General features: G+C 46.2%; 1 protein-coding gene across 1 annotated transcript; it reads right to left on the bottom strand.

The window, feature by feature from the left end:
- Positions 1-1,576: 1,576 nt before the first annotated feature.
- LOC310833770 (uncharacterized protein) lies at positions 1,577-7,339 on the bottom strand. Its single transcript, XM_083716567.1, has 3 exons — positions 6,994-7,339; positions 4,408-4,587; positions 1,577-1,945 (listed from the first exon to the last, which is right to left on the bottom strand). The coding sequence occupies exons 1-3, from the start codon at positions 7,294-7,296 to the stop codon at positions 1,844-1,846; spliced, it is 585 nt and encodes a 194-aa protein (XP_083572693.1). The 5' UTR covers positions 7,297-7,339; the 3' UTR covers positions 1,577-1,843.
- Between the last annotated feature and the right edge of the window lie 4,764 nt (positions 7,340-12,103).

The following is a 12,103-nucleotide window of genomic DNA, read 5'->3' as shown; positions in this document are numbered from 1 at the left end:
CCATCCATTGTATTGAAATAATTCCACCTTGTTTCTGTTATCTACCTCGAGGGGAATGAAATTAAATTCTTGGAAGTGGGTCACCAGACAGTGTTTTGAGTTTGCAATACATGCCAAGGTTGAACATTGCCGGTGTATGAGCTCTTCCCCTCCCCAGTCCTGTTTGTTTGTTTTAGTTCATTTGCTTCCCACTTTTTGACCCAAGGAACTGACGGTGCCAAACATAGTTCTTCCCCGTCCCACAACAACCCTGTGAAGTAGGTTAGGCTCAGAGGCAATGACTGGCCTATGGGCTCCTAGTAAGCATCATGGTTGAGTGGGGATTTGAACCCTGGTCTTTCCCAGGTCCTCATCGGATGCCAGAACCCAGCCTTTCTCAAACTTGGGTTCCCAGAGGTTGTTGGAATTAAATCTCCCATCATCCCTGACCACTGGCCATGTTTGGCGTTGTAGTCTTAATAACAATCTGGAGTCCCAAAGTTGAGAAATGCTGCCTAACCACTGCTGCACATGAGTCAACAGTGTGATGCTGCAGCAAAACAAAACAAACAACAGTAATGGAATTCAAGGCTGCGTCAACAGAAGCAGAGTGTCTAGTTCGAGGGAAGTCCTAGTACAGTGGTACCTTGGTTCTCAAACGCCTTGGTACTCAAAACAACTTGGAACCCAAACACTGCAAACCCGGAAGTAAGTGTTCCGGTTTGTGAACTTTTTTTCGGAAACCGAACATGCTCTGTTTTGAGTGTTAGATTTCCGATTTGAGTGCCACACTTCTGTTTTGAGTGTTACGCTGAGCTCTGTCTGTTTTTGCTATTTATTTTGCCTTTTGGTTTTTGTGGCTCTTTTTGTTTTGTTTCTGTGACTGTGTGGAACCCAGTTCAGCTACTGATTGATTGATTGATTGATTGATTGATTGATTGTGTGACTTTAGTACAGAGGTCAGTAAACTCTCAGCAGGGGGCCGGTCCACTGTCCCTCAGACCATGTGGAGGGCTGGACTATACTTTGAAAAGAAAAAAAAGGAATGCATTCCTATGCCCCACAAATAACCCAGAGATGCATTTTAAATAAAAGCACACATTCTGCTCATGTAAAAACACCAGGCAGGATCCACAAATAACCCAGAGATGCATTTTAAATAAAAGCATACATTCTGCTCATGTAAAAACACACTGATTCCCAGACTGTCTGCAGGCTGGATTTAGAAGGCGATTGGGCCACATCTGGCCCCCAGGCCTTAGTTTGCCTACCCATGCTGTAGTACATTGTTTATTGCTTTCATTTTATAAATCAGTGGTCTCGTTAAAGAGTAAAATTCATGTTAAAATACTGTTTTTGGGTTGTTTTTAAAAGCCTGGAACGGATTAATCCATTATGCATTACTTTCTATGGGAAAGCACGCCTTGGTTTTGGAATGGACTTCCAGAACGGATTAAGTTTGAGAACCAAGGTACCACTGTACGCCACTGGCTGTTCAGCTCCCTGCCTTCTCCCCTACCTATCCCAATAAGCACTAGTCACTACTGGCAGAGAGGGTGGACAAGACACACACACAAAGTTTACAAAGCCATTCAACTTCATGGCAATGCTTGTGCGAGTTAATTTTATTACCCCTATTTCGGAACGAAAAGAGACAGAGATGGAGAGCGACCAGAGCATCTAGGATGAGGAGGGGGCACAGTGGATTCAGACACCCCCTTTTAGTGGGAGAGTTTCTAGGCGTGCATCTACGTGATTATTTTGCAGCTGTGGAGGAAGAGGAACAGACCAAGGTGGGGGCTTCTCCTCCTCCTGCCCCCACCGCAGTTGACTGGCGGCAGCATCCAGGGGTTAGGCAGGGTCTTCACCACAAGTCTCGAACATGCAGCGGTTTGCATTTGTGGTGAACCACAGATACCGAGCCTTCTCTTGCATCCATATATATTCTGAAGTTGCAGTTCAGATTCTGTGAACAAGTGTGGCAGTGCGGGGGGGGGGAGGAGGGGGGGGAGATGAAAGAAACAAGTTAGAAATGTAGGGGTTTGTCCATGCCATCAAATATGACGATGAAAAACTGTGGCCACAGCAATTCTCCTTAATAGCAAATGGAAAGTTTCCCAGTGAATTCTGTGGAGGCCTTGAGTAAGAGCAGGGTTGGATCCTGCCTTCAACTTTCTGCCTCATGAGCAGATCTGCTCTCATTAAGAACGAACCTTATTTCAATGGAAGAACATGGCTGAATCAAGACATATTTGAAAAACACTGTGCAAATCCTTTTTTTAAAAAAAAAGTTTTAAAAATAAATGGCGTTTGCCATTAGCTCACTAGCACCATCTAATGCCACATTTGTATAATGCACCTAAAACACACTTAAACCATTATATTTGCAGCTATATAGCTGAGCCTCACCTCTATATTCTGGCTTTTGAGGAGTATATGTTCAGCACCCACATTATTTCTGTGATGCTAAGTTGTTTTAAACTTTTTCTTTTTTAAAAAATATTTTTATTGCATATTTATACTCTGCCTTTTCCTCTGACAGGATTCGAGGCGGCTTACAGATAATATTATATATTTAAACAGAATGTAGCCAAAGCCATTATGCATCCAGCAGCCTTGCTTCTCATGCAGAAAATGAAAAAAATGAGGGTGGGGAGAGGAGGGGAAAGGAAGAAAAAAGAAAATGACATATGAAAGGGGGGACACCCACCCACAAAACATAACAAAAACTCTATAGTACCATGAATAAAATTTAAAAATATCATTTCCATTGTCATTCCAGAAATGTAAAAACAAAGCCCGCCTTTCAATCAGTTTTCTTCATTATTATGTATTGCTTCATCGTTCAGATAGCTTTAAACAATGCAGATAAAATTCAAAAAAGCTAAAAGCATATAAAAAGGCCATTGAAAAGTTATTGAACTCTAACGGAATTCAACAGAACGAAAAGAAAAACTGAATTGGTTAAAATAAAAATAATAAAGACAGCACAGTACTATGGAAAGCCCTCTCTCAGTGATGCAAACATTTCCCCTCAAAAACCTAGAAACCATGGGGCACTACCTGGAGCAATAATTTGGGTCTCTTGGGGTGCCACCAGACAGCTGCCCTACGCCCCAACAAACATTTACACATTCAGTGTCAGTTTGTAGTGGACTGTCTGCTTCTCCTCCTGCTACATAACTGCTGCTTGACACTCCTGTCTTACTGATTTTGTTCTGGCCTCCTTTGATTCTCCCCAGTCCACTGCTTCCAACCCTGCAGTCTGGCCTCGCCTCCCTTATCTCAACAGCAGAAGTGAGTCGTGAGTTAAGACACCACACTGCCAAGCCGCCTTGCTCTCCCCCATCCTGCCTTGGCGGAAGTGGGTGTAGCTGGCAAGGTTTTCCACCTTTCTCTCTCCTCTGCCTGCAGCAAGGGGTCCCCACCCCCACCCCCCGCCATTCCCTTCAGGGGCAGAGGGGGCGGTCCACCCTGGGTGACACTCGGGGGGGGTTGACAAGATGGCCCCTGCCCCCCAGGTGTAGAGAGGCCGAAGGTGCAGTCAGTATGGGCGCCTCTTGCATGGCAACTGTACGGACTGCTGCTCCCTCGCGCCCTCCATATGGGCATCCATAGATTCAACGTGCTGCCATCTGCCTTATTGCAGGGCAGATTCGAGAGTAAACCATACATGGAACAAGTCTGCCTCTGTGGCTTGATGGAGGTAGAAACTGTCTCTTGTTATGCGGCCATTTCTACGGGGATATACGCTCGATATTTATCACTCCTGTTATACAAAAATCTCCAAATGGGTCTGAACTTCAATGTCTAAAACTCCTGGTAGAGGACATGGATATAGAGATCACACTAAGGGTGGCCAAATTCTGTGTGAGTGCCATAAAACTTAGGGGACAAGCTGTACAGTGGTACCTCGGGTTACATACGCTTCAGGTTACACACTCCACTAACCCAGAAATAATGCTTCAGGTTAAGAACTTTGCTTCAGGATAAGAACAGAAATCGGGGTCCAGCGGTGCAGTGGCAGCAGGAGAACCCATAAGATAAAGTGGTGCTTCAGATTAAAAACAGTTTCAGGTTAAGAACGGACCTCCGAAACGAATTAAGTACTTAACATGAGGTACCACTGTACTACCAAAATGATTAAAGTTTTAAATGATAATTTTAGGTTATATTTTAGTGATCAAGATTTAATATATTTTTTTAACTGCCGCTATATCTGAATAGTCTCTGTTATACCCAATTGCAATTCAATGTATTCCTGTTGCGTTTTATGATTTTCCCGATATTGTAAGTGAGCCGGAACTGGTCTGTGACCATAATAATAAGATTCTAATCTGCAGGGGCTTGGCCTAGATGTCCTTTGGGGTGTCCCTTCCAACCTTACAATGCTATGATGCTGTGACTAAATGGACGCTGTTAGCTCACCTCCTGTTCGTCTGGAGGTGGCAGGTTGCAACCTTTCAGCTCCGGCAATGGCTCCTTCTTTGAAGAGTGCATAAAATGCACCATATGTTCAAACATGTCACGACGCTCCCTCAGGTCCTCCTTTCTGCAGTCGGTCTTCGCCAGTAACATCTTCATGTGCACCATTGTTCCAATGGCATCCTGGAAGCAGAGAATAAGAGCCGCTTCAAGCTCCCAGCTTCTGTGATGCCAACCAGCTCCTGGCCTGGCATTGTGCATGTGTGTTCCCAGAGGCAATATTTCAGGGAATAAGGGTTTTGCATCAAGTCAGTCTTAATTTCAGCCCTGAAATCTGATTTCAGGGACAAGGCTCAAGCTTTCAAATGTCTACACTGTTCAGTTAAAGCACATTTTAGCCTGGTGACCCCCCCCCATCATAGTTCCCACCAACACAGACACCAAAGGGGGTGGGACAGAGGGGCAAGTGCCCACCCCAAAGAGCCCACCCCCTTTACTCCCTGCCCCATGGCTGGACTCTGTTATCACCACATATTGCTATTTTTCTTTGAGAGATATTGATGTATGGGATGCAACTCACCCACCTAGAAATATACTTTATCCCTCTGTGCCCGCCTAACTACCGCATTTGTTTCCTTGGTGCCACAACTAGCTGCAGTTGGCAATAGACTTAACAAGCTACTTGTTTTTTTTTTGTGGGGGGGAAGCCATGTGCTTTAAATGTGTATCGAATGTGCATTGTATGTATGGTGCCGATCTGCCCTGAGTGTGAAAGGTGTAAGAAAGGGTGTCAAAGCATGTGCAGAGTGCCTTTTCATGGCTATTAGGGAACCACACCCAGCCCTTACAATGTGTGGCTTATAGGGCAAATTCAGAGATGTGAGGGTGAAATCTCTCCCACCCCCTTTTCTTCTTTGACATTAAGCACTTTGCACACACCCCTCCCTTCATGTGATCTCTGGCTCCACCCCCCCACACTTTTTCTTCTCCAGCACCAGCTGGCAGAAGAGAGAGGAAATTTTTGCTCTTAGTTCTCATGCAATCCCAGAATTCTACAGCCATTGGTGCCAGGTATAGGGGGTGCTAGGGGCTCCAGACTCCTCAACATTTTCAATCAGGGGGTCCAGTCACCCCCCCCCCAATACTGAGGGGGCTGACAACCCCCATTACCCCTGGGGGGGTTGCTTCAGCCCCCACCCAAGAGATGGGAGGGGGCTGGGACAAGCGAAGACAAGTTGTCACCCTTGTCTATAGCAACAGGGCCTGCCCACCCATGAGGCAAGGTGAGGCGATTGCCTCAGCCAGCAGGTTCCACAGGACCAGCAGAGCCCAATGTTTCTCTTTCTCTCCCCCCCCCCACTTTTTCTCTCATGTAGATCTTCCCCTCCCCTTTTTCCCTGGTGGTAAAGGAGGCACCATTTTGTCCACCTAAGGTGCCAGCATTGTGCAGCCATAAAACCAAACCATGGAATTGAGGGCAGTGGTTTTCAGTGGGATGCCTTGAATGACGGTCAGGGGTGCCACGGGCAACACTGGCCTCTGTCCCTCTCTCCTTCCCTCCCTCCTCTGATGCCATCTAGCATCTCTGCCTCCCAAAGTCTTGCACAGCTGTTTGTTGCAGCAGCCCTGGCTACAAGCTCCCCAGGCGAATGGTGCCTCTGGCGCTGGCCAGGGGGTGCTGGTTGCCAGGAGCTGAGGTGGCATCAGAGTAGGCAATCCAGCCTGAGAGCTGAAGGAGATCCTTTTCACCATGCAGGCCCAGCAGGGCCCACCGCTGCAACTGCTGTCTCCCAAGGTGAGCAGGGTGCTGGCCTCACATTCACCTCTGGCCAGTCTCTGGGGGGGCATCCTCTTCCCAGGCCCCTGTGGGTAGGTGTGAGCAGGCACCTCTCTTTGGGGTGGCGGGGGGGAGGAAGTGGCGGCTCAGAGACGGGGGCAGTGGTGGCTGCCCGGAGGACTCCCAAAGAGAGGGGAAAGGAGAGGAGGCTGAGGGAACACTCCACATGGGTGTTCAAAAAGGGGTGAGGGGCTGCAGGCTCCTCAGGCAAGGGGTGACAGAACTGGGCTCCTGAGCCCCACAGGGGAGCCGCAGAAAGAATGTAGCTTTTCGAGAGAGCCCTGGACTCAAAATGTTTGAAAACCTTTGCTATAGGCTATTAACTGATGGAAGTAATTGGTATTTAGACAAGCATAAGAAGGAGAGAAGAAAAGAAAGAACAGTTGTCAGGGCAGGAGAAGGGAGCCAACTAGGGGGAAGTCCTTGCCTGCAAAAGCCCCACAAGACATGGGAAAGCACACACTAAGGCTGCCTTCTTCTTCTTTACCATCACAAGGACTTGGAACCTTATTCTTCCAAATCTTCACCCACCCACTTCCATGTCATCTTGTGGACAACTTACAAAGGGGGGGATATGCTCCAGAACCACAAGAGGAGGGGAGCAGTGCTGAGTGGCTCTTATCCCTGCCCTCAAACACCGCTATGGTGGTCTGATGGCTATTGGGTGTCTGCCTAGGGGCAAAAGAGAGAGGGTGCTCCAAATGGGGGACATTCCACCACCCCAGAGCCCTTGGGGTGCCTGTTTCCTTTACCTTGAATGTTGGAGGTTTGGCCTCCACGCTGCTGTAAATACCATCATAATATGGAAGCTTGTTAAAATAGTCCACAGCCAGGGACCCAAAATCCAGCAGTTCTCCTTCTTCAAAGCTTTCCATTGCCTCCCGTTCTTCATACAAAGTCGGCTCCATCGGATCCTCAGACGCTTCTGGGACAAGTGGCTCTCCTAACTCTTCCCGGGAGGGCTGCTCTTCTTCTTCTTCTTGCCCCCACGCTGGCTGACCTAGGAGCAGGGCTCCCACAAGGAGCAGTGGCAAACACAGCCAGGATCCGGTCATTGTGGCAAGGAAAGGCTGGGAACTCAGAGGCTGCCTGGCTGGAGGCGAGAGCCCTGCAGATATAGGGATGGAGGCTCCGCCCCCTGGTGTCTCTGCCCACCCCAACGGGAGGGACCCCACCTCCTCCAAGACACGTCCACAAGGCAACCAGATCAGAGAGAAGAAAAGTGAGTCGAGTCCGAGAACCCAGCACAGACTTGTGACTTCACGCTCAGGCTCTGGGAGGTCCCTTGCACTCCTCTGATTCAGATACCTCTCATAACAAGCTATCGTTTACTAATCAAAACAGGCACTAAGAGATTTATTTCTTCAGCCCTCTTTTCTCCCCAGTGAGCCCTCCAGGATGCTGCAATTCAGTTCTCTGGGATGTCGTGAGGCGAGGGGGCGTCCCAAGCTGGTACAAATGCCCAGAAGCTGGATTTTTCACTTCCACCTGGGAATGGAAGAATGTGTCTTCTTTTCAATCTTAAATTCAGCTTCAGTTTCTCATTTTAGTTTCTCATTCCTCATGAGAATTCTTCAGTGTTTTTCCATAAATAAGCATTTTTTGTGTGTATGCAGTTCTGCCAGGGAATGGAGAGAAATATGATTCAGTTTGCATTTAAAAAGGAATCACTCAGATCCATACTTTATGAGAAGCAAAACACAGCCATTCTTTGAAATTTGTGTTTATCTGAATTTTGCAATGCTACTCTCCAACTAACGATGTTCCCCAAAATTAGGGGAATTTCTCGCAAAAATGGGTACATTAGTCAGAACTGCAACAAACACGTGCTGCTTCAGATAAATTTGTGCTATAACTCTGGAGAACTGTCATGAGTTGCTGCAAAAATGTGGGGAATTGAATTTAAGACTAGGAAAATGAGGTATTGAGTGAACTGGCAAATGACAGGCGCAATTGATAGTCACCAGCATACACAGTTTTGCAAACAGCTTCTAATGTTTATTGTATTTCTTCATCATATAATTTTTTCTACATGTTTTTGACGTATGAAAAAACAGGTTAAGAACAGTTTCAGGTTAAGAATGGCCCTCCGGAAAGAATTAAGTACATGACCAGAGGTACCACTGTATTCTGCTTCACCAAAGAAATCTTTTACAGTTATGTTTTTCATTCTGGATGAACGCAAAGAGAAATGAAGCTGAACAAACGTTCTTCAGGCCCCCAAATGAGGTGAAATGAGGCAAAGGGAGATTAAGAGGTTTAAAACGTAGAACAAACAGACAAGCAAACCCCAAAAGCCCTTCTTGTCAGATATATTGATAAGGACATCTGATAAAGATTCTTGATGCATTGGCAGTGATCTTTTCAGGGACTCAAATCAAAGCAAAAGTTGGGAGGATTATTAGTTTATTGGGACATTAAAACAAACCCAAAGCTGGCCCATCTCTTGTGGTCACCTGAGGCTTCACCTGGACTGTTGGTTAATCATGTACCTCCAAAATATTTGAATAGCGCCCTGGACCAAGTTCTTGCCAACAAAAACCCTGCTGAATCGCCCCTTTCAGAACGGGAGCTCCCTGTTCCTTGTGTGAAAAGCATCCAAAAATATCATCGTTATCATTGATGCCATTTCCATTCAGCTCGGTTGCATTTTGATATTCTTCCTTGGTCATCTTTTAAAAATAATAACGCTTCATCTCCCCTGTGCTCTATATTCCATTATCTCCACTGCTGACCTTGGCAGGGACAGGTGGTGCTCTGGGCCAGGAAGAGGGCCCAGTGAGGTGACTGGTTGGACTGGAGAGGGTAGAGGGAGCTCCTGCTTCTACACACACTGTCAACACTGAGGCAAAGCAAGCCTGTGGACAAATGAGGTCTGTGTCTTCTCTGAAAGCTTGGAGAGCTGTTGCCATTAAGTTTAGATTAAACCAGGGAGTAGGACCCGTGTCCTTCGAGATGCTCCCAGCAGCCCCTGCGGCCAGCATGGCCAATAGTCCGGGATGATGGCAGCTGGAATCCTGCACCATCTGAAAAGCATTTGGTTGGCTATCTCCTGGATGTCAACAATGCTAAGTTTGATTGTCCCATGGCCTGACTCTCCATATAATGCATCTATGAATGTTCCTTGGATTTGCAACAGCCCAGTTTTATTATTGAAAGCTTTCCCCAGTACAGTGGTACCTCGGGTTATATACGCTTCAGGTTACATACGCTTCAGGTTACAGACTTCGCTAACCCAGAAATAGTACCTCGGGTTAAGAACTTTGCTTCAGGATGAGAACAGAAATTGTGCTCCGGCGGCTCAGCGGCAGCAGGAAGCCCCATTAGCTAAAGTGGTGCTTCAGGTTAAGAACAGTTTCAGGTTAAGAACAGACCTCCAGAACGAATTAAGTACTTAACCCGAGGTACCACTGTAATCATAAATGTGTGGAGAGAGATACCTCTGTCAGTAGAGCATGAGCTTAATCTCAGGGTTGCGGGTTCAAGTCCCTCATAGGGCAAAAAGATTCCTGTTTTGCGGGGGGCTGGACTAGATGACTCTTCTGGTCCCTTCTGACTCTACAGTTCTATGATTCTATAGTGCAGAAAGTTGGGAATGAGAATCTTTGTGTCACCTGATTTTTCCTCTGATTATACATGTTTAAAAGGGATCCAGGGGAGATCCTGGAAATCACAGAGCGGTTCGCTTTCGCCTGGAAAAGTGGTGGGAAGTATTGTTAAAGATAAAATGACCAAGCATACAGAAGAACAAGCTCCCAGTACATTTCCAAGCACAATTCAAAGTGTTGGTGCTGACTGTTAAAGCCCTAAATGGCCTCGGTCCTGTATACCTGAAGGAGCGTCTCCAGCCCCAGTGTTCAGCCCGGACACTGAGGTTCAGCGCTGAGGGCCTTCTGGCAGCTCCCTCACTGTGAGAAGCGAGGTTACGGGGTCTTCTTGGTAGTGGCACCTGCCCTTGGAACACCCTCCCATCAGATGTCAAGGCAATAAGCAACTATCTTACTTTTAAAAGACATCTGAAGGCAGCCCTGTTTAGGGAGGTTTTTAATGTTTAATGCTGTATTGTGTTTTTAATATTTGGTTGGGAGCCGCCCAGAGTGGCTGGGGAAACCCTGCCAGATGGGTGGGGTATAAATAATATGTTGTTGTTGTTGTTGTTAATGAAGAAGCACCAGCATGGTCCAGTCTCATGAACCTATTAGATGCCTTTGTACATATCAACAAGAAAATAGATAGAGACAGCTGGAGGCAGGATTGCTGGAAAACGTGGGAGGAGAGAGGGCTCTTGTGCTTGAGTCCTGGTTGCAGGTTTCCCACAGGCATCTGGTTGGCCACTGTGAGAACAAGATGCTGGACTAGATGGGCCATTGGCCCGATCCTGCAGGCTCTTATTGTGCTCTTAGGTTTATTGCTGTTGCTTAAAACAATATTAACAAAGGGAAAATCCCAAAGAAATGGCATGGGAAATTCTGCAGAAGTGGCACCTCACTCCAGTCCACCTGCCCCACATTAGTGGTGCTCACTTGGGGGCAGATGTGCAATGTTGGGTTCCACATCTCCACATGTGGTGGAGCTGTGACAAGGTGGCTACATTCTGCAAGGAAGTCTTCCAAGTAATCAGAGAGATAACTGCAGAAAACACACTCAAAGGCTCAGAGTTGGCCTTGCTTAATCTTGACCTAGAGAACAATATAAAGCTGCATTTTAAGCATCTTACCGGCCCGTAATAGCCAGATTTTCAAAATTCTTAGAGAGTAAAACATTGACCACACAGCCTGGTGATTAGTGCCAATAGGAAAATTAAGCACTAAGCTAAATTAAGCAGGGGAAATTAAACAAAAATAGGTGTTCTTGTTTGATTGGAGCAGTTTTACTATGCACAGTGCAAAAGAGGAGAAGGTGAGAACCTTTGGCACTTTACAAAATTGTACAGTATGGTGCTATAGATTGCATGTGGCAGCTGGAACTGCCACACAGCTGGGAGTGCGATAAAGCGAGGGCTATAAGTGCCAATGCAATTCAACCTCACCACTTTTGTTGCTAAACATTTCTGCGAGGAATAGCTTGTGATGGTGTTTTGGTACAAATTCCATAGAATTTGGTATGGATTCCCTGGAATTCAAAGGGTTATGAAAGAAAACACATTATATGGAATAAAATAAATACAGTGGTACCTCGGGTACTTAATTCATTCCGGAGGTCCGTTCTGGGTTAGTGGAGTCTGTAACCTGAAGTGTCTGTAACCTGAAACGTATGTAACCCGAGGTACCACTGTAGTAAAAATGCAATTAGAAATCAATAATGGATTCATGATTATTTGATAAGTTTTGCATAAATATGAACCTTACATTCCACTATGGAATATATTTTGTGACACTCCTCCTCCTCCTCCTCCTCCTCCTCCTTCTTCTTCTATTGTATTCTTATTCCTCTTACTCTTACAACTGTTTAATTATTATTTCTAGCTTGATGTTTGGTTTTTGCTTATTGTATTTGCAGATCTTATTAAAGGAATCCAATAATAATAATAATAATAATAATAATAATAATAATAATAATAATATTTAATGCAGGCATGCCTTGGACCACTAGCATGAAGTTCATGGACCACAATTTGGGAAACCTCTGTCCGAGCACCTTAGTAAACAATAGCTTTTCATGAGAGGTAATTGAACTGCAGGAGCAAAAGGGATCTCCCAAAGGCTGAGCCTGGAGCCACGAGTCTGTGCTAGCTTGTCAGATTCAGCTCACTTTTCTCCTCTGTGATGTGGACATGTCTTGGAGGAGGCGGGGTCCTTCCAGTTGGGGTGGGCGGAGCCACCAGGGGGTGGAGCCTCCTCCATCCCTATATCTGCAGAGCTT

Source organism: Podarcis gaigeae, assembly GCF_964106915.1.
Source record: "Podarcis gaigeae genome assembly, chromosome: 16".
NCBI classification, from domain to species: Eukaryota; Metazoa; Chordata; class Lepidosauria; order Squamata; family Lacertidae; genus Podarcis; species Podarcis gaigeae.
The sequence above is the reverse complement of the archived record's forward strand: the minus strand, read 5'-3'. Positions and strand labels throughout refer to the sequence as shown.

Excerpts from the sequence above, each read along its gene's own strand:
- LOC310833770 (XM_083716567.1), bottom strand. The coding sequence starts at position 7,296 with ATGACCGGATCCTGGCTGTGTTTGCCACTGCTCCTTGTGGGAGCCCTG. Across the intron at positions 4,588-6,993 it reads CCAAACCTCCAACATTCAAG|GATGCCATTGGAACAATGGT; the intron begins GTAAAGGAAACA and ends CTCTGCTTCCAG. Across the intron at positions 1,946-4,407 it reads CACCTCCAGACGAACAGGAG|AATCTGAACTGCAACTTCAG; the intron begins GTGAGCTAACAG and ends ACTTGTTCACAG.